General features: G+C 36.4%; 1 protein-coding gene across 1 annotated transcript; it reads left to right on the top strand.

Moving 5' to 3' along the window:
* The first annotated feature begins 238 nt into the window (after nucleotides 1-238).
* Nucleotides 239-26,270, top strand: LOC128986641 (sterol regulatory element-binding protein 1). Its single transcript, XM_054407110.1, has 15 exons — nucleotides 239-360; nucleotides 2,294-2,859; nucleotides 6,903-7,032; nucleotides 7,320-7,498; nucleotides 7,860-8,153; nucleotides 8,618-8,798; nucleotides 10,189-10,373; nucleotides 11,174-11,355; nucleotides 12,105-12,344; nucleotides 12,904-13,084; nucleotides 13,715-13,868; nucleotides 15,043-15,320; nucleotides 17,516-17,683; nucleotides 23,836-23,971; nucleotides 24,409-26,270. The coding sequence occupies exons 1-15, from the start codon at nucleotides 276-278 to the stop codon at nucleotides 24,624-24,626; spliced, it is 3,177 nt and encodes a 1,058-aa protein (XP_054263085.1). The 5' UTR covers nucleotides 239-275; the 3' UTR covers nucleotides 24,627-26,270.
* Nucleotides 26,271-27,809: the final 1,539 nt, after the last annotated feature.

Raw genomic sequence — 27,809 nt, 5'->3', positions numbered from 1 at the left:
ATAAGTAAATATTTAATCTATGCATAATGAACGTTTAAGTATGTTAAAGATTCTTGAACAGCTGTACTTTTTAGGTAAATTTAGCTATAATTGTGAATTGTTGGCAATCCTTTAACACGTGGCGCTTTACAACTTTGACCAAAACAACGCCTCGTGTGACGTAAAATCATACGATGTGAATCCGCTCGTCCCATTGGTCTGCCGTGATAATAATAATATCCAGTTGTTTATACATCATGGCAGGGTCCGGAGGGTGGCCGATTCAACACCAAGAAATGTCCGATTTCAAGGATTTTGACGGTGATGACAGTTTTGGGGGGGATTATGACTTCAACATAAACGAGCTCTCTGGAATAGACGGTAATTATACCTTTTTTAACCATGTACAACTTAGATATTTGGTCATCTGGTCATGCTAGGGTTATACTAGGCCTGCTATCATTCTTATCATTGTGATACTCATGAGTCTTTTATTTTGGCCCTAACTTACCTGTTCTTAGCCTGACAATACAAAACATTAAAAATAATAAAAAGAAGTATATAATATTTATAAGACGGTACAGAAATCCATGAAACAGGGAAAAATTACCAAATAGGTTAAGTTAATTGTTAAAAGTGAGATCAAGTTTTGCTGTTCCCCCCAAGTCACAAGATCTTTTGACAACAAACAAAAATCTCTCTAATGATACTGTGATCTTGGAATTATAACATTCTCGGAATACACTGAGCATTGCCGGCCTATTTTCAAAGATCAGCAGATACTTAAGTACCATCTACAGTCAAGACGTTTATGACATAGCCTACTCATCCTCCTAAAAGGACGTGACGGAGAATATTCTAAAAGGGAATATCAGCACAGCTACAACACAAGTAGAGCACAAGACCTGGATATGCCACGCTGTCGCTTGAGTCGCACCCTAAAATGTTATCCCCGCTCTGCAATAAAGGTTTTCAATACCCTGCCAGTTCAAGTGCGTAAATTGGAACTACCAAAATTTAAAAAAGGTTGTTCATGGAGCCCTAGTGGATAGGCCATTAAATATTCATTGGGAGAACTCATTGAGGAGCCTATTCTCAGATCCTAGCTAAAATATATCCGCCATGCCACAGTAAAATGTAAATATTGTATATATTGTAAATAGTGTAAATATATGTTTTTTATTGACAAACTCATATGAGTTGACGCAATCTATCCGACATTGTCGGTCAAGGATGAAGACCTGAAGTATTTCATGTAGGCTACCTAAGTTAAGTAAGTGATATCAAAGATCTGTTTGTACAGAATATTTTCGGTAGGCCTACTTTGGTAATATCCGAAGGCCACTTATTTTAGAGGGACTTTTTTTTACCGGAGACCAAAAATAACTACATACTTAATTGGAAAGAACACACTTTAATTGACTTACTGTCCAAATTTGACATGATTGTGATCAGCGACGTTTGAGTTCTGCCATCCAGAAGGCAGCGATGTTTGTGAGGACTGAGTTGATACGTTGACACCCCTAGCTGCCTCATGTACTCGGCCAAGTAGGTATACAGCGCGCTGCGGTAGTTATGTTAGGTTGGGTTAAATATCATAAATATGTTTGTAGGACTTTCCTCGTTTCATTAGGAATCGAACAATACCAGATGAGTTCCGTATACCAGAGATACAGGTGGTCACTCACAGGTGATACGCGCGCTCCGGTCAACGACCTGACCTTGGCCTACTTGGAGGGGATTTGGCAGGCTGCGAAAGTATGACTCATCTGTTATCGATCGATTCATAACGAAACGAGGAAAGGGCTATAAACATATTTATGATAACCAACCTAACATAACCACCGCAGCGCGGGTATAAGGGTGGCCTCCGGATAATACTAAAGTAGGCCTACCATGTTTTCCACTCTGGTAGGCCTACCCGTATTTTAAATTAAATTTTGTGATGTGTCCATCATTTTTATTAGTTAATGAATTTTTCCTAACTTATCTTGAGCTTTCAATATTGACTATAATTTCAGTTAATGTCTTTTCACCAGTAAAATTATGCAAACATTAAAGAAATGTCTGCGTACGCTAATGCTTGTGATAAAAAAAATGTGTAGTAAGTTAGGGCCTTACCAGTTAGTCACCTATAACCAGGCTCTGAGGTAACTTAACTTTGGGCTAGCTGATGCTGACACTGCCTTTAAGTTTTACTTTGCACACTCATCCTAATTAAGTCCTAGGTCCTAACTAAGTAATCTTCCTGTTGTGTGACCTAAGTTAATATTTAGAACACTGCATTAAACTTACCTTTATGTATTTATTTCAGATATAATATCAAACTGTGAGCAAGAACTATTTGCTAAAGCAGACAATCTCTTTTCCGACGATGGACTTCTATCCCAGTTGGAGAATGATCCACTTCAGCCGATGGAGGAGGATGTTTCATATGACTTTTTGAACTTGCCGAACAATCTGGTAGAACCGAAAAGTGATTCGTCCCATGTCCGACAAAATTCTGTTTCTTTAGAAGAACCAGTACCAGTCGCTCTAACTAGAGTAACGCAACTCACCAGATTGGAAAACAGTTCTCCGAGTATTGTCAACCAAGCTGTGAGAGTCGAGGCCTCAAATCCATCTCCTCCACAAGTTGTTCCGAAGAATGTGAAAAACAGTGGAAATGCGCAGAAAGTGATTATGCAACCTGCAGGTTATGTTTTGCAACAACCTCAGCAGTATAGGTCCATTCAGCCAAACCCCGTACCACCGTCGGCTGCTCAGATCCATGCTGTCAAACCCTCGCAGCAATCTCAACGTAAGATAAAGACCGGAAATAACGTTGTCACTGTGCAGAGTGTGGGGCAAATCCACGTGCCGACGGATCAAATGAAGCAGGTAGGCTTACGTATAGAGCAACAATGACCTTGGTTTTGAAAAATCTACAGTAATTTCTGTCAATAGTCAATAGGCCTAATTATACGGCCTATCAACGTTTGAAAAAGTAATTTAGAGAAATACATTGTTTTTTTAGCTGTTTAGATAAGACAATTACTAACCAAGGCCTAAGTTAAAAGTTTCAAACACCTTCTGTCTTGTGTTCGTAATAATTTTGTGAAATATTAATTTTTACATTAGGAAATATTAAGTACCTAGGTTTGGTTTTGATGTCATTGTAATAATTATTGTAAACTTAAAACTAAATTAGAGTAATTTTACTCTGTGACACATTAGACCTGAGCAGAGGCGTCACGCCGGGGGGGCACGGGGGGGGCCCGTGCCCCCCCAACTTAAATAGCTATCTTTTTTTTATTTTTAGAAAACCAACAATAAAAATCCAAATAAAATTTTTTTTCTAAAGTGGTACTCACAATAAGTTATTCATATAAAGAAAGAGTTAAGTTTTTTACCGTATTAATAGTTGGTTACAATCCTTTCCTTTCTGTTTTTATACTTAATCATTATTACATTAATTTCAATATTTGAAGTTTGGATTAAGTATTGAAGTTACTTCAACACTTAATCCGAACTTCAAATATTGAAATTGAAGTTGTACATTCGTTGAATAGGCGGCGTCTTTTTATTCTTTGACTGGGCGAAGGTTGGTCAACCTGTGCACTGTGTATCTAATCTGTCATCCCCACCACTCCACACAGTACAGGCAGAGAGAGCAACCGTCAACTTATAGGTTATGCGTTTCGTCACTGCACCTGTTTTGCACAGTTTAACTTGAATGGTGACTGGACGTATCTATCTTTTACTGTTGACATGTCTAAACAATCTTCGGTGCTGTCTTTTTTTAAAAAAAGTGTTAAGTCAAGTGTAACTGTTGAGTCAAGTGAGCAAGGAGATAAACATTTAGCTCAAAGTAGTTAGTGCTGATGACTGTGCCGGTAAGTCGCCATCTTTACCGCATAAACACAGCGATGCCAAGTTTCAAGGAGAGAGTAGAGACCCTTCACTAGGTGTTCGAACAGCAGACATTACAAAAGGTCCATTTCAGCCTGTTGATTGCTTCAAGGTAAGCAAAGTTAATTCTAAATCAAGGCAATTCAAAAAAACTTGGTACAATGAATTTTCTTGGGTTGAATACAGCCCTATTTTGGATGCTGCATTTTGTTATCCATGCCGATTGTTTTGCCACCATAAGTCTGGGCGGGGAGAGGAATCATTTACTAAAGTTGGTGTGAACAATTGGAAAAATGCACTTGAAAAATTCAGAAAACATGAAAAAAGTGAAATGCATCTTAAGGCAGTGCAATTTCTTAATGAATACAGAAAACCAGGTCTAAGTGTTGCAGATGCGTTGTCCTCAGTGCACACTCAAAAAGTTCAGGCCAATCGGAAATATTTGAAATTTATTATTGAAACCATTTTATTTCTTGGCAAACAGAATCTCGCTTTAAGAGGACATGATGAGAGTATTAGGTCATTTAACAGGGGTAACTTCCTTGAACTGCTTGAACTAAGATCGCATGATATGGATGAAGACATTAAAACATTAATTAAATCACCAGTTCACTCATACAAAAGTGCCAAGGTTCAGAATGAGATTATTGAGTGCATAAAAAATGAAATGCTTCAAGACATCGTGCAAGAAGTGGGTGAGGCCTTGGCCTATTCAATAATTTGCGATGAAACAACTGATGTTTCATCACGCGAACAGCTAAGCATTTGCATTCGTTATGTCGCAAAGGTAGACGGCAGCATCCAAATCAAAGAGAGGTTTTTGGGATTCGTTGATGTAGTAGACACTACAGGCGAAAACTTGCATAATGTAATCAGAGGCTATCTACAGCAGTTAGGTATCAACATCAATAAAATGCGAGGCCAGGCATATGATGGTGCTAGTAACATGAGTGGAAAATTAAAAGGCGTAGCTGCAAGATTTCAAGAAGAAGAGCCTAGAGCATTGTATACACACTGTCATGCCCATTTACTTGATCTTGCTGTGATGCGATTTTGCGAGGAAATAAAACAGCTTCGGAATTGTTTGTATACTGTAAATAGTTTGTATAATGTAATAAATGCATCAGCTAGTAGGTTTTCTATTTTTGAGTCAATATGCAAGCAAAATGGAGAGACAAAAATCAAAAGACTGGTGAGCTTGTCACGGACTAGATGGACTGTTCGTCACAGAGCAATTAACTCCATTCTAGATCAGCTCCCACAAGTTTGTGACACTTTAGAGATTGTTGCAAATGACGCCTCTAATGCTAAAATAGCAGCTGATGCAGACGGATTACTAAAACAAGTAAGCACCTTTGAGTTTTTGTTCTGTCTAAAACTATTGTACACTGTTTTGAGTCAGACAGATGTTCTCTCCAAAAAACTGCTTCAGAGTGAAACACTGGACATCTCTAGGGTTTTTGCAAAGGTCGAAGCAGTGATAGACTGTTTTAAACTTGTAAGGAATGACGATGGATTTTCTCAGATATGGGAAGAAACAGAAGAACTATGCAAGGAATATGCCACCAAAGGACTGTGCATTGAAAGACCTTCACTTCCTCGCAAACGTAAGATTCCCAAAAAGCTTGAAAATAGTAACTTGCCTCAGTCTACATTCCATCATCAAACACCCGAACAATCCTTTAAAACTGAAGTTTACTTTGCTGGGCTAGACACAGTGATCACAAACCTACAATCACGTTTCTCGAAGAATGATTACGACAAAATCAACAGTATTGCTGAACTGCTATTCGATTGGAACACCATTAACAGCAATACTGTTCTACAAGTCCAAAAGTTTTATAACTTATCCTCAAGCTTCACTTCTCAGCTCAAGTTTTTTCACTGCTACACCAAGAATAATTTCGTCAAAACAGACAAAAAAACAGTGGGCATAACTTTTCAAGAACTGGCAGAATTTTTTGTCAAGAATTGCCTTGGAAACAATGCACCAGATGTTATGCAACTGTTAGAAATATCACTTTCGTGGCCTATCACAACCGCAAGCGCCGAAAGGTCATTCTCGACGCTACGAAGACTCAAGACATACCTAAGAAGCACAATGAGGGAAGAACGATTAAGTGGACTTGCACTGATGGCTATTGAACAGGAAATGACATCCAAGTACATGCAAGAAGAAAAACTAAATGCCTTAGTTGAACGATTTTCTAAAGTAACTGAAAGAAGGCTTATGCTCCATTAACTGAATATGCTCCCTTGTTCTTGTTATTAAACAAGCTAATATATATAATCTGTTTATTGTGAAAATATACATTTTTAAAAGTATAAAATATTATTTTATTTTGCAACCATTTAGAAAAAATACTGGTAGAGTATTAATTTTCTTGAAAGATATTATTGGTTTTTAACTTTCAGAATATAGGCTTAGGCCTATATACAAAAAAAACGAAAACAAAAATTACCATGTTAAATTTAAATACACTTATTTTTACGGTAATAACTTAAATAATACATTGTATGTTTTCATACAGTATTACATACATTAACTTTAACTGAACTATTTGTTACTAAATTGTATTCATAAGTTGATATTTTCTATTATAACAGCTGCAAAAGAGTGTGCTTTGTATATTCTCTATTCTCTATGACTACGGCCAATGCTATTTTAAATGCATTAGTTTTGAGGTAAATATAACAAAACGTTCTTTAACAGTCACGTCTCCAAAATAAAAATAAAATTTAATGGTAAAATTTAATGGGTCCTTCAAATTTACATTGAAAGTTGTAAAAAACACTCAGCTGTTTACCATGTGTATTTCATAGGATTTAAGGCTTACAGCAGCACTTTTAAGTACGAAAAATCAAAATTTTTGCGGGGGAGCACCCCCGGATCCCCCTTTTTACTGGGGGGTATTCCATACCCCCCAGGCCCCCCGGATGGTGTCATATCAATGTGCCCCCCCAAATCTATGGTTCACGTGACGCCTCTGGACCTGAGACTTGGATCTAACGGGCCTTTCCTTGTTTATTAGATGCTGGTTAATGCACAACAGATCAAGTTGCCGACAACTGTGATGTATACTCCAATAGCTCCAAACAAACCCGCGGAAGGCATTGCTGGTGCTCCAGTTCATGCTGTCAATGGAACTTTTGTCACCACGAGTAAGTCCATTACGGTACAATTTGAATTTTAACACACTTGAATCTTGAATAGGTAGGCCTACATTAAATTGTATTGTGTTAGGTATTGGGTTATAGGCCTATTTGAGTATCACAGAATAAGTATGTTGCTTGGATCAATTACTCAATGTGTTTGGCCTATTTGCACGAAATGTGTTTTTACTTTAGGCTTATGATTTGATTTCCAAATGTACACTTGAATAATAATGAACACCAACTTTTGTACAACTCTCTCTTTGACTTTGCTTTTCAAAACTTTACGTTTTCAGGTATTCCTGTTGTGTTAGATCCAGATAAGTTGCCCCTTAACTGCTTGAGTTCCGTCCCCGGCCAACCGAAACGTGAGCCGAAGCGCAGCGCTCACAATGCGATAGAGCGACGCTACAGAACCAGTATCAATGACAAGATCATTGAGTTGAAGGATATGGTTTGTGGAGCCGACTCAAAGGTAAGGAAGCTGTTCTTAGATACATTTTTTTTGTCGATTAAAGGACCCATTTGATTTAATTTGTGTGGATAACAATTTAAATAATTAATGAATTTCATAACGCCTGTTGTTTGTAATATTTACAGTTTTGACTTAGTAAGCTCTTACGTACTTGTACAGAGGCAGTGTGAGACATATAATTCTGATTAGGCACCCGTGTGTGGATTTGTGGGATGTTGAATTTAATTTAGATGGAGTATTTTTTTTAATAAAAAATTATAGGATATTTAAATGTTTTGTAGCAATTTCATGATTTTCAATCAATTTGTTACTTGACAGGTTGATCACTAGGATACACTTCAGTGATATTTTACTGTTACAGCTCAACAAGTCGGCTATCTTACGCAAAGCCATAGAATACATAAGATTTCTCCAAGCGTCCAACATGAAATTGAAACAGGAGAATATGGCTTTGAAGATGAACGCGCAGAAACAAACACTGAGAGACCTGTTGATGCCTGGAGGAGAGGAAGAAGTTCCGGGAGGAATCACCCCTCCGCATTCGGATACGTTCTCTCCCCCCCACTCTGAATCTTTCTCTCCCCCCCGCCACGACACTTTGTCTCCGCCAAGCTCGGATCCTCCGTCTCCCCAGGACCATGTTTATGTTACTGACGTAAGTGTGGTGGTTTTTTCACGACTTCTCCGCTTCTTTGCTTTTATTGACTTACCAGTTTCCTTAGTGAAGTTAGTTCCATAAACAGCTGTTTGCTGGTTGAATAATCAGATGGGGTACTTCGGACACCAGCTGATTATACATTTGTTAGTTAATGCAACAAAATGTACACTCAAGTTAATTCTTTAGATAAATAATCATAAATAAATTTAATATTTAGTAGTTTTATGCAAGAAGTGGTTATAAACAAAAAAATAACCTCTCAGAGAAGTGAGTAGCGCTTGTTAAATTTGTAAGTCAGTGTCTTGGAAACATACGACGGATTTTAAAAGTTTTTTACTGTAATATAATACAATTTAAATGTTAGTAGCGTCAATGAATCATCGAGTGTAGGCCTACTACAGAATGAACAACCTTGATCAAGGAAATAAATATCTGTCAGTTTACCGATGATTATTTCACAGCATCTGAAGGAGTCGGAAGGAGTGTTCCGAGGCATGTTGGATCACACGAGGATGGTCCTCTGTATGTTCATGATCTCCATCGTCGTAGTCAACCCGTTCGGTCGTTTGCTGGAGACCATCCCAGCCCCGAGCCAACATCACTCTGCCAGCGTGCCTGGCCGAAGCATACTCAACTTTGACAGTAAGTAGTTTTAATTCAGATTTTTATTTTTGGTTGAAATACTCGTTAGATTTGTCGGCAATGGGAACATTTTGACACAAAGGATAATAGTGCACATCCGGTTCATGTAATGTCAACCATCGTCGTGTCATTGCTGGATGTTAGACTTTGGCCTCTTATTCCTCCGCCTATTCTGTTGCTCAAACACAAATTATAAAATAATTTATAATGTTTTGCCAACAAAGGGCCAGTTTTTCATTTCATTTCATTTCCATATCTTTATTCAATAATTGTACATTGTACATTGAATAGTGTCAGATTCCTAACCTAGTAAATAAAGTTATAAGCTAAAATTACAATTTATATAATACTAAGAAACTACCAATAAAATCAGATTAATTGGGGAAACACCTCTTTAATGGAGTAAGGAGCGATTTCTATGAGATAATTTTTTAATTTGTTTTTAAATTTGATTGAGTTGCCAATGGGTTTTAAATGATTTGGAAGAAACCGTAAAAATCTTCTTCCGGCACAGGTGGGCTTTTTATTTGAAAATAAAAGATGGTTGCGACTATTTTCTCTCTTAAAAGTCTTCATGGTTACAAGCTTTAGGTCGCCCCCTTGACCCTCACCCCGGTGGACCGTTTCCAATTACTAGAATATATACATCGATGACTCCATCACATTACGTTGTTTCCTGTATCATGTTGATGAAATCTTGGTCAGATATCTCAAGCTCAAGATTTTCTGCTTGGGCTGTTTGGGTCAACAACCCATGCCACAATGAACAACTATCGTTGCCTAGCTAATTTTGCAATAAAAAAAAAATCTAGGCCCTTGTGCTCTATGCTACACCCTTAATTTTACAATTAATTTAGTTGTGGTTATGGATATCTCGGATTTAAGTTCAACGGGTGCGGTTAAACACAGTGGTTTTACTGTCTGGGACGGGTGGCGTCGTCCTGTAATCCAGCTACTAGGAGGTCACGAATTGTGGATAATTATAGGCATGCACTGTGGATGCGATGCTACCTGGTGTGGATTAACGTCCGCACTAGTGAGTACTACGACTATCCGCAGTACTATCATAATAATTAGACCAATTCGTTAATTACGAGGATAAAATGTGATTCGGATTCCACAATAAACTGTAGGTCCCTTAGTTGCCATTAGGTGTATGGGCTATTAATTAACAGCTGTGTCTAAGGAACATGTCGGCCTTAGTCACTAACAAGACTACAAGATCGCGCCACTCATCCTACACTCATCCTTCACTCATATTTGGGTTAAAATGCGCACATATTGGCGTCCCCATCTTAAATAATTGATAATTGATAATTGATTGTACAATTTAGTTTCAAATTCTGAACCTTCCAGTTTGAAAGATAAACTTACACATTTGTATTTGCAGGTAGTGATGGAGGCTTGTGGAGCTGGGCCGGATCTTCTGTTGCTCTTTGGCTGTTGAACCTCCTCATCCTAGCGTTTGGGCTGGTCAAGGTGTTTGTCTACGGAGATCCCATCTTGTACTCTGACAGCAAAGCCTCCACTCTGTTCTGGAGACATCGCAAACAGGCTGACTTTGACCTGTCCAAGGTAACTGACTTGTTAATGTTATATACTTAACACGTTCAATACGGTTGCTTGATGGCCGGCCTCTGTGGGTGGCGCTAACACCTAATGCGCTGCGTGGATGAGTGTGTGAAAACGTTTGAATTTAGTTTCATTCAAATGAGAGGCATATACTGTGTCCCAGTCGTTGTGGAGATCGTTTTACAAGAACCCAACAGATAGCAGTACTAAGCAATACTGCTAGCCGGCTTTCAGTATTGCCAAATAGAGGGAAAAAGCAGGGTTAAAGTACCTCCACCACTACACCATAAAAAGTACACCATAAAAAAATACCCAAAAAAAGCCTTCATGTTAGGTTTCTTCCACAATGCTACAGTACATTCATTATCGTTATTCTATTACATTTTGTTAGATCCAAGCCCACACTAAAATAAAAATTGTAACAATCCTTACCACCGATAAAATAGTCGGGCCTGAAAACGAATTATACCTGATAAGACTGGCACAATAAGTGGCAAGCGAAAAAATGTAAATTGTTTGTAAACGGCCTTTTGATGAGTATACTCGTCGCGCGCCACTGGAAAGTGCTAGCGGTGACAAGATTACACGTCATGTGCAGTGGACGTGTTAAAGAAAGATTTTTCTCAAATGAAGGCTTGGGTAGAGCGAGGAAGAAGATTTGTGTTTGCAATGACAGGCTTAACTCTCAGTCGTTTATTTTCTATTCCTTCATAGTTTTTCTTAATTTCTTTCGCTCCACATCACCCTCACTATGTGACTTTATGTTTTTGCCCTCTTCATCACCTGTTCTCTCTGTCCACCAGGGTGACAGTAGCGGAGCGTACAGAGAGTTAGTGACTTGTCTACAAGTGGTACAGTGCCCTCTGCCGGTCACCAGGGTGGAGGTCTGCAGTGCTCTGTTCTGGCAGTTGTTGCGACAATTGCTGCACAGACTGTACATTGGACGCTGGCTGTCTTCTTACACTGGTGGAATATTTGCGACTCCGTGAGTATTTTGTGGACGATGACGTTAATTAAATGCAAATGGTAGTAAGTGGCTTTTATCCACACTGTCTACAGCACAATGGCACTTAAATAATATCTTAAAATCTACCAGATTGAGTGAACCTCGAAATCTGGTATCCTTTTGAAAAAACTCAAAAACTTTCCCAGTACAGTGGACATTCTTGGGCAAACCCCTCACAAGCGGACCCTTGTTCTCACTAACTAGTCTGAACCCGAACCATCTGAAATAAGTAATTAGGCCTACATGATTGGATAGGCCTATTTGTACAATATCAGTAAACCAAACTACAGTATATACAAACCAAACCAGTAAACTAAATCTACAAAATTATCTGTACATCGTGATACATCATTTTATATATAGATAGAAATCACAAATGATATTCTCAATTTCTCTACGGCCCCGGAATGATCGTGCAATCTTAGCAGAAGATTTCCGTGATCGTGATCATATTGAGAAGATAAAAGTTCGGCTCGACTTGATTTTCTGACTTTGTGCTCCTTAAAAGCTTTTCAACCTTGAGCTGTTGAAACAAGTATACAACTGTCTCAAATTTTAAATTGAACGTTATTGTCTATTCACCATGGATAAGTCATACATTTCTAATGATTGAAAGTTAGATGTTTCCTGAATTTAATAGATTGCACCTACTGTAAAAATGTATTTGAATGGTTTATACAACTTTTTCCTTAATTTCTTTCAAATAAAACATTTAACATTGTGTGCAGGTATGTGAGGGGTGAGGCAGTGGCTACGTGTAAGCACTTGTCCCTGGTGTACCATCGTCTGCACCAGCTACATATGGTGGAGGGGGGAGGGTGGGGGGCCGGAACGATGTTGGCTGTGATGGCTGTCAACCTGGCTGAGGCTGCAGGTTCCACCTCTACCAGTCAGCTGGCTCACTGCTATGTCATGCTCGCGCTGCAACTCAAACAGACGCTTCCTGCGCCACTGCAGTTCCTGGCAAGGTTAGTAACGCTTTTCTTGTGTGCATAGATCTTATTCCGTTATGGTTATTCCTTCTATTGTTAAACTCCATAATCTGACATTTCACTTCTATCCTACAACATCCTTCATGTCATCTTTCTACCTTCTTGTAGATCTTCCTCTTGATATTCTTCCCTTGTCAACTCCATTCACATCCTCTCCTTGTCCTTTACCGTTCATCTTCCTATCTCACTTCACTGTACTCACATCTCACCTATCCAACTTCTTCTACGTATTTGATCGTCTTCTAAATGTGTTTACTGGGGTTTTAATGTTGTAAGAAGGGGAAGATAGCTAGTGGTAGAGCGCGGGGTTCGGAACCTAAGGTCTCGAATTCAAATCCCACCAATCACCAATGGGTTTCATCTATGTGATAATGCTGCGACCCTCTAGTATTAGATTGAAGTAATGTGTAAAAGAGTTCTAGATTAGAGCCTGTCAATCTAGGATGTGAATTTGAGAAAAAAAGGGATTCCTTGATGTAAAAAATGCTGATGTTGAGAAACATGCACATAAAAGTAATTTCAATTTGGTTTACAGGTATTATTTGAGCAGTGGAAGGTCCTCCTACCAGAAACAACCATGCAATCATCTTCAGTGGCTGATGACTCCCTACGGATATAAGTTCTTCTTGAGTCATCATTGGAGCTACGGTCTGCCAAGGCCGACTCTCTTTACATCTGTCACCGACCCTACAGACCCACAGTCTTTTGTAGCTAGAGTAAGTATAGAAATTTCATTTAAAATGTTCATCGGTTGTATGAAATATACTCTCCCTTTCTTTATTAGACAAGTCTGTATTAGATGGTGGCCCAACCAAAACCCACCCAAGCACGCAAGTAAACATTTGTTTTTACAAATTGAGACGGAAATTGTGTACAATAATCTCCAACATAGGACTACACTTACTGTCACTAAAAATAAACTTAAAACAAAGAAATTTTTAAAAGAATAAAATTATGTTTTTAGGAAAAAGCATTTAGCTTGGATTAAATAAATATAGGATGGAGAGGACACAGCTAACTCACCTGATGAAAGGGACTTCTGAAGAAGCCTCTGAAAGAGGCGAAATATTAAGTATATTATGTGTGTGATTTTATGTGTTCTTTGACTTGTCTGCAACCTTTCATCAGGTGAGTTAGCTGTGTCCTCTCCATCCTATATATATTTATTTAAAAGAATAAAAAGGATTTTGAATTAATCACTTCATATTATTTTTTATATGAAAGTGTATGAACATAAATGTATCCTATTCATATCTACTAATAAAATATGAATGCAATATCCTATCAATTAGAATTCAAAGTTGTTATATCTATCCCATAATAAATAATTTGGCTGGATGTTATAGATGTATCGTGAACATCTGATAGAGAAAGCATTGAAGGCGCTGGTGGCACCCAGTACCTCGACGGAAGGTCCCACCTCGGTTGAGGAGAGTTCCCTCAAACGTTCCCCGACTCCTGAAGTTCTCTGTTACCTCAAACTCTTGCAGGATTGTCATTGTAAGTAACTTTCTTACTTCCAATCGATAATAAAGGTCCTAATATTAACAAATGGGATTTTAATTTTTATATAGTGGTGGTCAAAACCAGAAATGATGGATTTTGAAATTTAAACTTAAATTTAATCCCAAATGAAAACCTATTTGAATCCCTAAACCTTGAAATGTAAAAACAAAACTATTTATTTGCATGTAAATACTATTTTTCATACTTGAGACGCTCTACTACTACTCAGTCCAATATCCCTTTACAGCTGATGAGCTGATGATGGAAGAAGACGTTCTTCCCTCATCTGCCATCTCACTTCTCTCTGTTTTCTTCTTCACCTCATTTCCCCACCTTTTTTAGGTCTATAAACTCCATTTTCATATCCCTTAATCTCTTCGCAGTTCATCTTCTTCCGCTATCTGCTATCCCACACTCCTCTCCTCAAAAAAGAAAAATACCCCCACTGCAGCAAACCTGCGGACTAAGCGAATTTCCATTTGTCTGAATTAATTTTCAGTTAAATATATTTTAATAACATTAGGTTTAACGAGTACCTAGGTTTGCTGGTACAAGGAAACTAATAAAGTGTGTTTTTTGCCAAGTTTGATCAAAATATATCCATAAACAAGCAAACTACAACATTTGACAATATTCTCCATAAGAATAACATAGGAATTTTTAATTTACAATTTTTTAAATTTTCTTCGTTACTAATAATCGAACAAAAATACTTTTATATACTAAATTATTTGTTTTTTTAAGCTCTTTAAAAAGGTCTAAAGAGAAATCGGGAAATTTTGTGTTTTGAGGGTCAAAAGTGAAAAAAAACCAATTTTTACCCCATAAAACCCCCGTAAAACCCCATTCCCATGGTCCGATCGTGCTGGTTTGCGAACTCATTCATATTTATCCCGCTTTACACCTTTAAACCAAATTTCATGAAAATCGGACAAAAATTACTCAAGTTATCGCGTTCACGGACGTATATATATATATAGGTCTATATATATATATATATATATATATATACATATATAAAATTTTGGACGAATGGTGTTTTTGGCCTCTGGGGACATCAAAATGAAAAAGTAAATCGGTCCGGGGTCTAGGTCTTACCGTGCCACCTACGGTAATAGCTACTTCCCTATAGGGAAATTCGCTAATATATTGAAAATGTCTGTTGTAGGTTGTGAAAGGTCGTCATGGTGGGTGGCTCTACTCCAGGCTGCCGCAGGATGGCTTCAGTCCGAAGACTCTGCTGTAGAAACCTTACACCCCCGTATAGAGTCGCCACCACAGCCTGAGCTGTTAATTCGTACTGTGTTGGCCGCCTACCGTGTACGACGAGCTGCTACCACTACCACGTCACCCTCCGCATTGCTGGAACTGTGTCACAAAGCCAGTCTGCTGCTGCAAGAAAGCCTCACAGTAGACGCTTGTCACAAACCAGACACTAAGGTTTTGGTGAGTTGACAGAGGGTTTTTTTTTTCTAAAAAAAGAGGGGAAAACACAGGTTTGGTCTTTGGAATGTACCAATTTAAAAAATATATTGATCATAGTACTAAAATCAGTTTAAATATGATATTTTTACACAATCTCCCCTATATCACTGTGAAATCATGATCATGTTCCGTGGTCACGGCAACATCATCATTCATTATCTCTCATAATTGTGGAAAAACCTTGAAAATCAAACGCGAAATAGCCAAATTTCGATCACACTTTTTCACAGTATTGCTTTCTATGATTGCAAAAATATAATGTCCGCTCTACACGCACCAACCTGAGTTCTGGCCTGTAAATTATTTTCAGCCCGAACCAACTCCTCTGGCAAACTGTTGACTTGACCTGACCTAAAATATCAGGGACTTACAGATCTCTAGTTTTATTTGACAATGGGATAGTTTTGTTTGCATTTTTTGCAAAGTTTCAAAGTAAATTGTTGTGAAGTTGTCGTTACTCAGGCATACATTAAATTGTGTATTATACCTTAATAGGTTTTTGTACGTATCTATTATGTAGCAATATTATACGTGGAATAAAGAAATTAATAACTTTTTTCAGTTTGATTGCTAATTTAGATCTAAAACTACAAATTGTAATATCTGTTTCAAGTATTGTGGTTAAATCAAAATTTAAGCCAATTTATTGAACATTGTAAAATATAATTCCCTATAAAAACACAATGTAGTTCTTTTGTTGAGAAATTGTTCAACTTATACCACACCAATGTATTCCAAATTGTTTATTGTAAGTAGACCATATTTAGTTTTAAAATTCAAAATTTATGTAAACTAGGCAGTAAGTCGGTGTGGTAGACTGTTTGTCATGACATGATTAGCCTACTTTATTGCTATCACAAACAGGATATTTAATATAATATTAATACATATATATCATATTTAAGAAATTTGTAATGGAGAGTAGAAAGGAAGAACCAAGACGTCAGAAGAAATAATTCTGCGGTGTAAGTCAATTTACTGTGTTGCATTGTAGTTGCATTGCACCAGCTCTTTAATGAGGTGCAATACTCCTTCAGTGCAGCAACAGTGTCTTGACCTCTCTACACTATGATGCAATACTCCTTCAGTGCAGCAACAGTGTTTTGACCTCTCTACACTACATTGCTATACTCCTTCAGTGCAGCAACAGTGTTTTGACCTCTCTACACTACGATGCAACACTCCTTCAGTGCAGCAACAGTGTTTTGACCTCTCTACACTACGATGCAATACTCCTTCAGTGCAACAACAGTGTTTTGACCTCTCTACACTACGATGCAATACTCCTTCAGTGCAGCAACAGTGTTTTAACCTCTCTACACTACGATACAATACTCCTTCAGTGCAGCAACAGTGTTTTGACCTCTCAACAGTTCGATGCAATACTCCTTCAGTGCAGCAACAGTGTTTTGACCTCTCTACACTACGATGCAATACTCCTTCAGTGCAGCAACAGTGTTTTGACCTCTCTACACTACGATGCAATACTCCTTCAGTGCAGCAACAGTGTTTTGACCTCTCTACAGTACGATACAATACTTTTTTTTTTTTTTTTTTTTTTTAAGAGGTTGGCGGCCTCTTTTAACCTTGCATTTGCCCGTCCACATAGACTAAGCGCCCGTGCGTGGATCGTTAACAGCAAAGCAAGGAGTGAGCCGGTACAGTACAAAGGTGAACTGTACTGATAAAATGTTATCGGCAGTGACCAGGATCCGAACCCACGACATCGCTGCCTTGGGCCCGAAGTCCGCGACGCTACCGACTGAGCCACCGACTCACTAAACTCTTTCAGTGTAGCAATAGTGTTTTGACCTCTCTACACTACGATGCAATACTCTTTCAGTGCAGCAACAGTGTTTTGACCTCTCTACACTATGATGTAATGTACTCCTTCAGTTTAGAAATAATGTTTTGTATTGATTCTGTTTGAGTAAAATTTTGTTATTTATCATCATGTATTTGTTATTTATTGTGACGCTTACTCTGTTTTTATAAAAAAAACTAGTTTATAAATATTTAAAATTCTGAATAATCCATGTTGTTATAATGGTTTAAAATTGGTTTTTGTTGTAAATGTCTTCAGTTCTTTTATGTTTAATCATTGACAGTTTTTTAATCCATTTTGAATTTCCATTCAGTATTTCCATGTTTGACAGTTGGCACAACTGCTGGTCTGTGATTGGCTGTTGGAGACTCGCACTGCACTCTGGGAAGATCAAGGAGGCAGTGCACAAGGTCCTGTATCAGCTGATCAGCTGTCAGGCTTCCAAGCAGATCTGTCTTCTCTGTGTAGAATTACTCAGGAATTGCCACAAGAATTGTCGGTAAGTGTCTAATGGTGTCTATGGTAGAGGGATTTGTTGTTGTTCATACTTTAAGGTTTTTAAAGGGATTCAACTTGCTTACCTGATAAATTTACATACATACTCAATAATATGAATAGTATTTCTTTCCATCTTTAAACAATTCATTATTGTTTTTTGAGAGGATAGCAGGCTTACCTGAATGGGAAAGAGTCCAAACTGGCACAGGAAACACAAAACAAAACTTTACACTATATACACAAAACATTAGAATATTTCACTGTCACTGACAGCATTTTCAACTCTCTTCCTTAGTTGAAAAGGGAATGTTGCTGGAAATCAACAGTCCCGGAAGATCAAATAATTTATACCTGTGCCGCTAGGTCAAAAACTACAATGTTTGCAGTGTCTGTAGATCAAAAGTCCCAGTAAGTCAAATAATACAGTCCGAGCTAAAAACGTGGTCTATGTTAAAGCAATTGACTTATTGGGAATTTGACCTAATGCAACAGCAGTTTTAATATAACGAAATATGGTAAAATACAAGTTCAGTTTCGCTGAGTCAACAGTGCCGGAAGATCAAAAGCAATAAAAGTGAACGTCGATTCAGTGTAAAGTAGACCTCCTGCAACGCTTACTACACCAACAAAACTCGCTTTTAGTTACTTCGTGTTTTGTCATAATTAGAATAGAGCTAAAATTATCATATTTGGTACATAGCATAGCTTATCTATTAATGCTTCTTGCCAACTGTTTGGTCAACACTGTAAATAGGTATAGCCTTTCGTCAAAATTTGTGGCATAAAATACCCGCAAGGACGATCTGAAAATTTCTGGTTATTATATACGTTTGTAAAAGGAGATCCATTGAATTGTAGAAATATTTTATGAGTTATAATGTAGTCTACATATAAACTGTGTAAATGTATTATGCCTCGGAAGGGTTGAAACCTGTCCAAACTATCATATATACTATTAAAACGTAAATGGGATTTTTTCACGATTCTGAATCAACCAGACGATGGATTTTCATTAGTTTTGTGTTGAAAGAAAGACAATTTTGAGAACTAGGGAATTTCAAAGCCATAATTTAAAATTAGTGTCCCAGTTTTTTATAAATTAAGTTTTAGTTTTTAAAACGTCTAGCAGCCGATGCTAACCTTCTCCAATAAGTCAATGCTTCTAGCTAGCTTTTAGTACAATATAATTTGCTTAACATAACAGCTGTAACATTCAGCATTTGTGACACAAATTCAGCATTTGGAAGAAAATTCAAATACAGTACATACTTATGGTTGGCCAATTTATACTATGTGTAATGCTGAACATTGATACATTTAATTCTTCGGTACGAGGATGGCAGATTAATTAAATATGCATAGTAAAATACAGTAGTAGGATGTTCAAATTATTTTTTAAAGTATTCTTTGTAATCATCAATTTGTTTTAGTCCAATATAATTTGTTTTAACTAACAGCTGGTTGAATGTGCTATGTATACTTATAAAAAGCAAAGCCCTCACTGACACACTCACTCTCACTCACTCATCATCACTAATTCTCCCACTTCCCATTTACCTAGGAGGCTGAAATTCGATACACCGATTCTTTGGGCATTAAATAGGAAAACTAAGTAATTTTTATTATGATAAGGCATTCGAGCTTCGCCCCAGTGGCTCTGGAGTTTCCCATGTTAACCTTATGATTTTTCATATTTAAAAGGAATTAATGAATCTTAACAGCTGTGTCAATTAAACAATTTATGACAACAGCTAATTTGCAACCAAAAGCTGAGTGAGCGTTTCGAACGAACTTCAACCTAAAGGTGAGTGAGCGTAGCGAACGAACTTCAACCAGGACGTGATTGAGCCATGCGAACGAGCTCATCTTAAAAATGAATTAGTTAAACGGGGCAAAGCCAGTGGGTACAGTTAGTTATTCTATAGAATTATTAGGTTTTTAGCGAATTTCGCATATAGGGAATAAGCTATTACCGTAGTACTCATGGCAACACCTGGACCCGGGACCGATGTAATTTTTCGTTTTGAGTCCCTAGAGGCCAAAAACAACATCCGTTCAAATTCATATATACAGGGTGATCAACTCAAGGAGGCCACCATTGGGAAATCGGAAACGGTAAGAATTAGAGAAAACTTTAAATGGGGGACATTCCTTTATTTTTTGTGGCAGTTAAAAATATGATTTTAGTTTTTTTATCATGTTTTCGGATAGAATATGCAGTTTAAAAACTTTTTTAGCCTTGACATTTTTTCGATAAACCCACTCGTTTAGGAGTACAGCCAATGGAAAAATGACTTGCGGTGTACATTTTACATCATGTAGCTCCTAAACGAGTAAGTTTAGAGCAAAATTGCAAAAAGTAAATTAGTCTTAGAATTGCATCTACATTCCTTAAAGACTATAAAATAAAACGTTTTCCACTTTTCAAGTTTGCCACCATTTTTTAAATAATATAATTCATATTTTTAATGAGTTTTATGGTCTTTTTGGAATGTGGATGCAATTGTTAGACTTTTTTACTCTTCACATTTTTGCTATAAACTTACTTGTTTATGAGCTACATGATGTAATGTATACCGGAAGTCATTTTTCCATAGGCTGTAACTCCTAAACAAGTGGGTTTATCGAAAAAATGTCAAGGGTAAAAAGTTTTTAAATTGCCTATTCTATCCAAAAACATGATAAAATATAGGGTGTTCCATAAGAAATTTCAAATTTGGCCGCCATTTTGGAAAATGGCGGCTGAATTTCAGAAAACTAGATACAGTAGTCACCACTCTATGCGACATATTCTAACCAGAAAATTGTAATCATATGATTCTATAAGCATTGGTAGGATTGCAAAGTACTACACAAACATTATTTCAAGGGTAATAACAGTTACAATTTCCGCTGACTTAAAAGAGTCAACTTAAATATTATACTAATGGACACACAACTAAATGGAACAACTAAAAATACTCACGGTGTACATATAACAGTTCGATACATATAAGCATTGAGTATACACGTCAGTAGATAGTGTATACCCAATGATATAAGCAGCGGTTCTTGCAATTTATTGCTTATTGTTTTTTAGAGTTGTTTTCGGACTTACTCACACTCGTATTAAGGTTGTCCACGTTTGTCATTGATGATGTAGCCATGTTACACCCATTATCACGAATATGTTTAAAAGTTTTCCGTCTGTTTTTGAATAGCGATACACTTTTTCACATACTTAAGAACCACCTGATTTCGTGCATTACATGTTCGTCTCAATTTTATTTGCTTTAGTAGGCATTCTTTTGGTTGATGAGGACTTCAATCGGCCCTTTCAATGATTGCTCATGAAATACAGTACTTTGTCCATTAATTTTTATTGTTTGTAATGTTATATGTTGTTATATGTTTGTAATGTTTTGTAATGGATTAAATTATCCAGCAAACCCAAATTGAAATAGTAAATATAGTATTTCAAACAAATCAGTAACATGTTAATAATGTAGCCAACATTATATCCTTGAATTGCATAACAGCAACTAATTGAGCTGATCCTAATATAAATAAATCAATATGTTCTTCATAGGCATAACATCGGTTCTTTAAGAGCCACTGGGGCTGAGCCCAAGGGATTTAAAAAATGTAAGGTTGGTTTGCAAATGTACGTGACACGCTCTTTCTAATGAGACATGATTGGTCAAAATCGCCTAAGAAATTCGGAGGAATTCAACGGAAACATTTCGTGTTGGCGTTATACAGTATGGTTGAAAAGTCATGGATTGGCTATATTTTTTTAACAATATAGATAAAGTAGTGAGACTTGGTATATCAATAATAGCCATAAATATCTATTGTCTTAAGCTATTATCACTTTTTTATCCCTTAAGGGGGATGGACCACAAAGACTAAGAGAAAATTCTTATATAATTTTAATACTATTTTACCTGTTTTTGAAATGCCGACCATAAAAATGTATGCATTTTAAGCCAAGTATGAATGGAGATGAGTGTGTGATGAGTGGAGCGATCTTGTTGTCCTGTTAGTGACGAAGGCCGACATAATCCTTAGACACAGCTGTTAATTAATAGTCCATACAGTCAATTAATATTAGCAGAGGTCAAGTTTAGTATCAAATTAAAGGTTTTATTTATAAAAATACATTGCCGCAAACCCAAACTCAAACGATGATGATGATAATAATGTAAATGATGTAGCTAAAACGTATCGTTTGAAATTTAACAGCTGAAAATAAGTGAAATAGAAAAGGTTTTGGTTAAATCCATAAAATTGTAATTGGACACTAGTAAGTACTAGTGCACTTGCTGCTACCTCCCCCCTTCGATTTCATGTATTCCTCTCAATCAGTTCAAACCTAGGAGGATTAAACATTAATGTTAAATCCTCCTAGGTTCAAACTTGAAACACCCAGATCGAAACTCGCCTGTCGTTATTTTAACATCGCCTTATTTTTTTACTATATTTTTCAAAAAAGAAAGATTATATTGATTTACTGTGGATTTTAAAAATTTGAACGTTTTATTTTATTAAAGATTTATGGTGATACGTAAATATTGTGGTGTAGTAAAGTATATTATATTGTAGTTAAGTGTTAAATTTTGAAATTTTAGGGTGAATCGAGATGAATCTTTTTTTATAACATGGGTCTCTCCTACCTTAACATACATACCAAGTTTCATTAACATCGGTTGGAAAAGTGCAAAGATAAATATTTGTATGTAAAAAATACAAAATGGTGGATATCTGGTTAACGAAACGATTTCGGAAAAAATGTTATCCTTGATTTTCTGTTTATTTTGACCCAAGGAATTACTAGGTAAAGTATCTCCCCGCTTATTTTTAACACCCTGTTTATGATGTAGTCTATTCTTATAAGTGAAAAATGTAAGCTGGTAATACAGAAAGATGTTTTATAAATAATATGAATGTACTGGTGATCTGTATATTCATCTTTTTCTTGTTCTTAGAACTGTAAATTAAAAGTCCACTTAGCAGTCGCATCGTACGATGTAGTTCTTTCCATGCGTTGCGAAATGCTAAATTTGCCGTCCTCTTCAACCCAAGTTATTTATTGAACCACTGATTGTAAAAAATTCAAAAAAATATATTTTACGCATCACACTTTTGGCTACAACTTTGCCACAGACAAATCCTCTCTAACCCAAAAACAAAAAAAATTCTCGCATGCTAACTTTTTCATGTTAGAAATCACGATTTAAAACTATTTCACCATACATATTAATTTTTATTAATTAGATCGGTAAATAGTTTAAAGTTCCAACAAAATAGTCATCGAGTAGGACTAACCAAGAAGCTCTGTGCCAATTTGCAAAATTTTAGCACAACTTTAAGTACACCAAAACGCGAAATTATTGAAGTCATGCGTCGAGAGGACTATCGTTGTTTTTAACAGATTATACTTTTGACCTTCCGGCACTGTTGACTCAGCGAAACTGAACTTATATTTTATCTTATTTCGTTATATTAAAACTGCTGTTGCATTAGGTCAAATTCCCAATAAGTCAATTGCTTTAACATAGACCACGTTTTTAGCCCGGACTGTACTATTTGACTTACTGGGATTTTTGATCTACAGACACTGCAAACATTGTAGTTTTTGACCTAGCGGCACAGGTATAAATTATTTGACCTTCCGGGACTGTTGACTTTCTGCAACGCGTCCGTTGAAAATGCTGTCAGTGACAGTGAAATATTATAATGTTTTGTGTATATAGTGTAAAGTTTTGTTTTGTGTTTCCTGTGCCAGTTTGGACTCTTTCCCATTCAGGTAAGCCTGCTATCCTCTCAAGAAATCCTAAAAAATCTAGGCCCTTGTGCTCTATGCTACACCCTTAACCTCAATTCATTACTGTGTAATTGATTTTGTCAAAACTATTATACTCTAAAAATAGGTCAGGTTTGGTAAAAAAAAAAACTAGATTAGGTTGATGAACATTGATATAGCTTACATTAAATCGTTGAATCAGTTTGACTTGGTTAATAAGTCGGCGTATTCGGTAGAAATCAGTAATTTATATCAACACACTGTCAGTGGCTTAATTTATCTAAATACATTTTGATTTTTAAACTGCCAATGACTTTAACATGGGAATAGAATGTCTATTTGTATCTCAACAAACACATTTTTGACAGATCGGGTTGGCAAGAGTGTTCCTATATGAAGCAACAGTAAGGTTGATGGCTGGCGCTGCGCCGGGTCGAACACAACAGCTGTTAGACCGTAGTCTTAGACATCGGTCTACTCGGACCAACATAATCTGCGGCAAAGGTAAGTTATCAAAAATAACAAAAATGCATTGAGTTTTCTTCTAAATTTCTTTCAAATTGAGATCCCTTAAATTCATTTAGATCCTTTCCTTAGATCCCTTAAGTAAAAAAAATTGTAATAAAATAAAAATGTTGTACTCATTTGGAGGAAGCTTTAAAGGCCTGGAAAATATCTCCTTTTGGAAGGAGGTTCTTCTTCCTTAGAATGGGTTCAATGGCTGTTTGGCTTAAATTGGCTGTTTTGCTAACAAATTCACGTGAACAAAATGCCACTTTTTAGACTAAAGAAATTTGAAACTGTAGACTAAAGACTTTTTGATTATTGCTCATATTTCTAGTTAAGCTAGGTTAAAAAAGGCAGTACATTATCAGTGTAGTTGACCAGAATTTTCTGTTCTATAAACAATGCGTTTTCCTTCAAATAATAATCTTTCCCAGAAAAGTCACCAGCAGAGACAGGCGGAGAGCGAGAACATGCAGCTGCGCTGTACCTGGCTTGTAGACATCTTCCTACACCGCTGCTTGCGTCTCCGGGCGAACGAGCCGGAATGTTACTGGACGCTGCTAAAACACTGGAGAAGATCGGAGACAAGAAGAGACTACAGCAGTGTTACCAACTGATGCAATCGCTAGGTACCTCAGTGGGCACTAATTAGAACAGTGCTACCAACACGATGACTCGCAAGCATTGCTGCCATATTGAATATGAAGTGTATTTTGATGATAGCGTCAATGAGAATGTCGTGTAGACAGGGATGAGGGAAGGTTGTGAAAAACGCGAGTCACTACTCTGGTATTAAATTAATACAACGGCAATTAATCGTTAAGGTTGCTTTACAAAACTACAAAAGTAAACAAGGGAAGGGCTCTCGTGTATATGCACATCCTAATCGCCATTCTGATTGACGCAATCTACACTACCTGTTATAAATAACAGCATCCATAGTTGAAACTGGTGTTGATAACTGGGCCCAACCAGGTAGCAGTACTATCAAATTGGTCAGAGAAGCAAAACTTCAAAGATAAATTTTCTTTTAGGATAATCGGTCTCCTAATGGCTCAAATATTTATCCTAACTAAAATTTGAAGAAATAAAATTTAATTGTTGCTGTACTGCAAAATCAGTCGGCTTAAAATCTGAGGATTTTCGGTTCGATGTGGGTCAATTCTGTTTACTGATCATTGGGCTATTAAATAATGATGCTACATAACGAATGGTCTAGATGGTAATAACCAACAAGATCAGTATTGGAACTGGTAAAAACACTTAAAAAAGGCCAACGGCTTTAAAAGATACAAAAAGAATTTTCCCTTAAAAATTACAATGTTAAAGTCACCTGTTTAACTGCTTAATGCAATTCCAAGGAAGTTATCCAGTTTTTTAAATCTCTTAAAATCTCTTAAGTGTTTACTTAACTTTACCAAAAAGGCAAAGCTACCAAAGGACTTATTGACTAACTTAGGTAACTAAGTACCTAAGAAATATGACAAATACTTGCAGCTTTAAGTTATTTTGCTTTGTAGTTTTAGCTGATAGTTTATTTTAGGATAAGTAATAGATTTTATCTGTAATTAATTGTAAAATATGTTTCAAAGAAATATTTTATTTGCGTATGTTAATTTCTCTTGGAGTTTTTTCCTTACAACACTTAAATAAATAGTATTTTAAGAAAAAGCCAATTGGCTAAGGAATATTTTGAAGAGGAAACACAAAATATAACAATGATGTTTCGGTTAAGAGTTAAAGACTACCAGAAAATGTATGTTTCATGTTATTGAAGCTATAGAAAGTTTAAAAATCTTTAAAAGAAAGTAATATTCTGCATTTAAGAAAACAAAACTGCAATAATTATGTTTCTAGTACAAATAACTTACATATCTTAGTTATTGATTAATTTGTATACTGTATTTGCTTTATCAAAAAGTAGGGTTTAATCTCTAAAATATTGTTTGTAAATACTAAATACCAACAATAAAAAATAATATAATTTAACTTGCATTTAATTGAATATAAAAACTACATGGAGAAGTGGTTGACTGAAAGCATCATAAAAGGAATTAGCAATATACATATTTACTAGAAATATTTATTTACATTAGGGTTAAGAAGACAAATTATTTTTGATTACTAATAAATCTTGAACAATTTGTGATTTTATTGTTAGTTCTTTTAACTCTCAGTTTTACATTAAGTGTTCCTATTATATAATTTTAGGTATAATTTTAGTTCGATTTGTGTGACTAGTTGTTACTTAATTTGTACGCTTAAAAACAATTTTACATACAATTTTATAATAAAAGTGTTGATAATATATGGTTTGAGCTTTTTTTGTAGAAATCTCTGTCACAGTAGGCTTTTACCAGTCCATCAAAATAATTGTAATTGGTCAGTTAAATTATAAATTTAGTATTAATCTCTTAGATCGGCCACAGGGAAGTAAGGTACAGCGGAAATTTATGGGACGACCGTGCGCTTTCAGCTCTAGTAAGTTGTGTGGGAAATATACCCGTACTTGTGACTACCGTCGGGGAAAAAAGTTTAGACACTCGAGTTTGGAACTCTACAGAAAAGTAACCTACTAACTTAGAAAAACACGTAGTATATATAAATTTTCGTTGTTTAATTCTACGTATTCCTGTGAAAACAAAAATTTTTTAGCTCGTTTAGGAAATTTTTTATGACAGTCGGAAGGCAAAAACTCCCTGTTTTTAGAGTAACAAAAACGATCTTATGACTTTGAAAATTCGCACAATGTGAACTAAAAGTCAGAACTTTATCAAACTTTAATACAATATAGACACATATATAATGAATTAATTTGTGAAGTTTCAGAATTTTTACTTTACCCAAAAAGTTTTTGTTGTAACTTTTGTAAATTAACTTTTTCTCAAAAACGGCAAACGCTAGAAAAAAAATGAAAAGCTTGTTATGATGGTCATTGGTTTTGTATTTGAAATATTGATACTGCTCAACCACATTGTTACGCATATTATTTATATAAGTTAACATTTAATTTGGATAATGCAGCGGCCGAATACGGCACTTCCAGACCGCCGCCGGCTCTGGCTGGGCGCATACCCTGTACAGTGTTGCCAAATTGAACACCAGGACACTGAGCAGCGATGGGCTGCGAACTGTTGAGTCAAAACTGAACAGAATATATTATTAACCATTTCCCATCACCTTTTCTAATGAGGGCTTTGGATCTGATTTTGATATGCTGGATATCGCTTATCCCCTAACATTTCTCCCTCACTTCTAAAAAAACATATCGCACTGACAATCATTGCATATTCAGAATCCGACAATTTAGATGTAGCACCCATTTTTAGCGATGTGACAATATCTAAAATTGAGGACAGCCTGAGGTGGATTACTGATGACATATTTGGACTTTGGACCCTTTGGAAGAATGCAAAACACGATATTTCCTGTGAGTCAGTCATCACTCGGTGACACACTGCGTGAATCACCTTACGCTCGGTCAAGGTCCATCGTGGCAACACTGCACTGGATTCCTGCGCGGGCGATGGCGTCTGCACTCCTTGCAGGCGCGAGATCATCCAGTTTTTTGTTAATTTATATTAATAACATGTGTAACAATTTGGTTGAACAGTATTAATATTTCAAATACAAAACCAACCACCTTCAAAACAAGCTTTTCATTTTTTTTCTAGCGTTTACCGTTTCTGAGAAAAAGTTAATTTACAAAAGTTACAACAAAAACTTTTTGGGTAAAGTAAAAATTCTGAAACTTCACAAATTAATTCATTATATATGTGTCTATATCCTATACTCTAATACGAGCAATGTTTGCTTGTATGCTTGCTTGCTTGCT

The sequence above is a fragment of the Macrosteles quadrilineatus genome, unplaced genomic scaffold, assembly GCF_028750875.1.
Source record: "Macrosteles quadrilineatus isolate MER2022 unplaced genomic scaffold, UCM_ALF_1.0 Scaffold_2__2_contigs__length_208266976, whole genome shotgun sequence".
NCBI lineage: Eukaryota > Metazoa > Arthropoda > Insecta > Hemiptera > Cicadellidae > Macrosteles > Macrosteles quadrilineatus.
The sequence above is the reverse complement of the archived record's forward strand: the minus strand, read 5'-3'. Positions and strand labels throughout refer to the sequence as shown.

Bases quoted from the DNA above. Each gene is read 5' to 3' on its own strand.
- LOC128986641 (XM_054407110.1), top strand. From the start codon at position 276: ATGTCCGATTTCAAGGATTTTGACGGTGATGACAGTTTTGGGGGGGAT. The intron at 8,154-8,617 runs GTAAGTGTGGTG...ATTATTTCACAG, and splicing joins ACCATGTTTATGTTACTGAC to CATCTGAAGGAGTCGGAAGG. The intron at 15,321-17,515 runs GTGAGTTGACAG...CATGTTTGACAG, and splicing joins AACCAGACACTAAGGTTTTG to TTGGCACAACTGCTGGTCTG.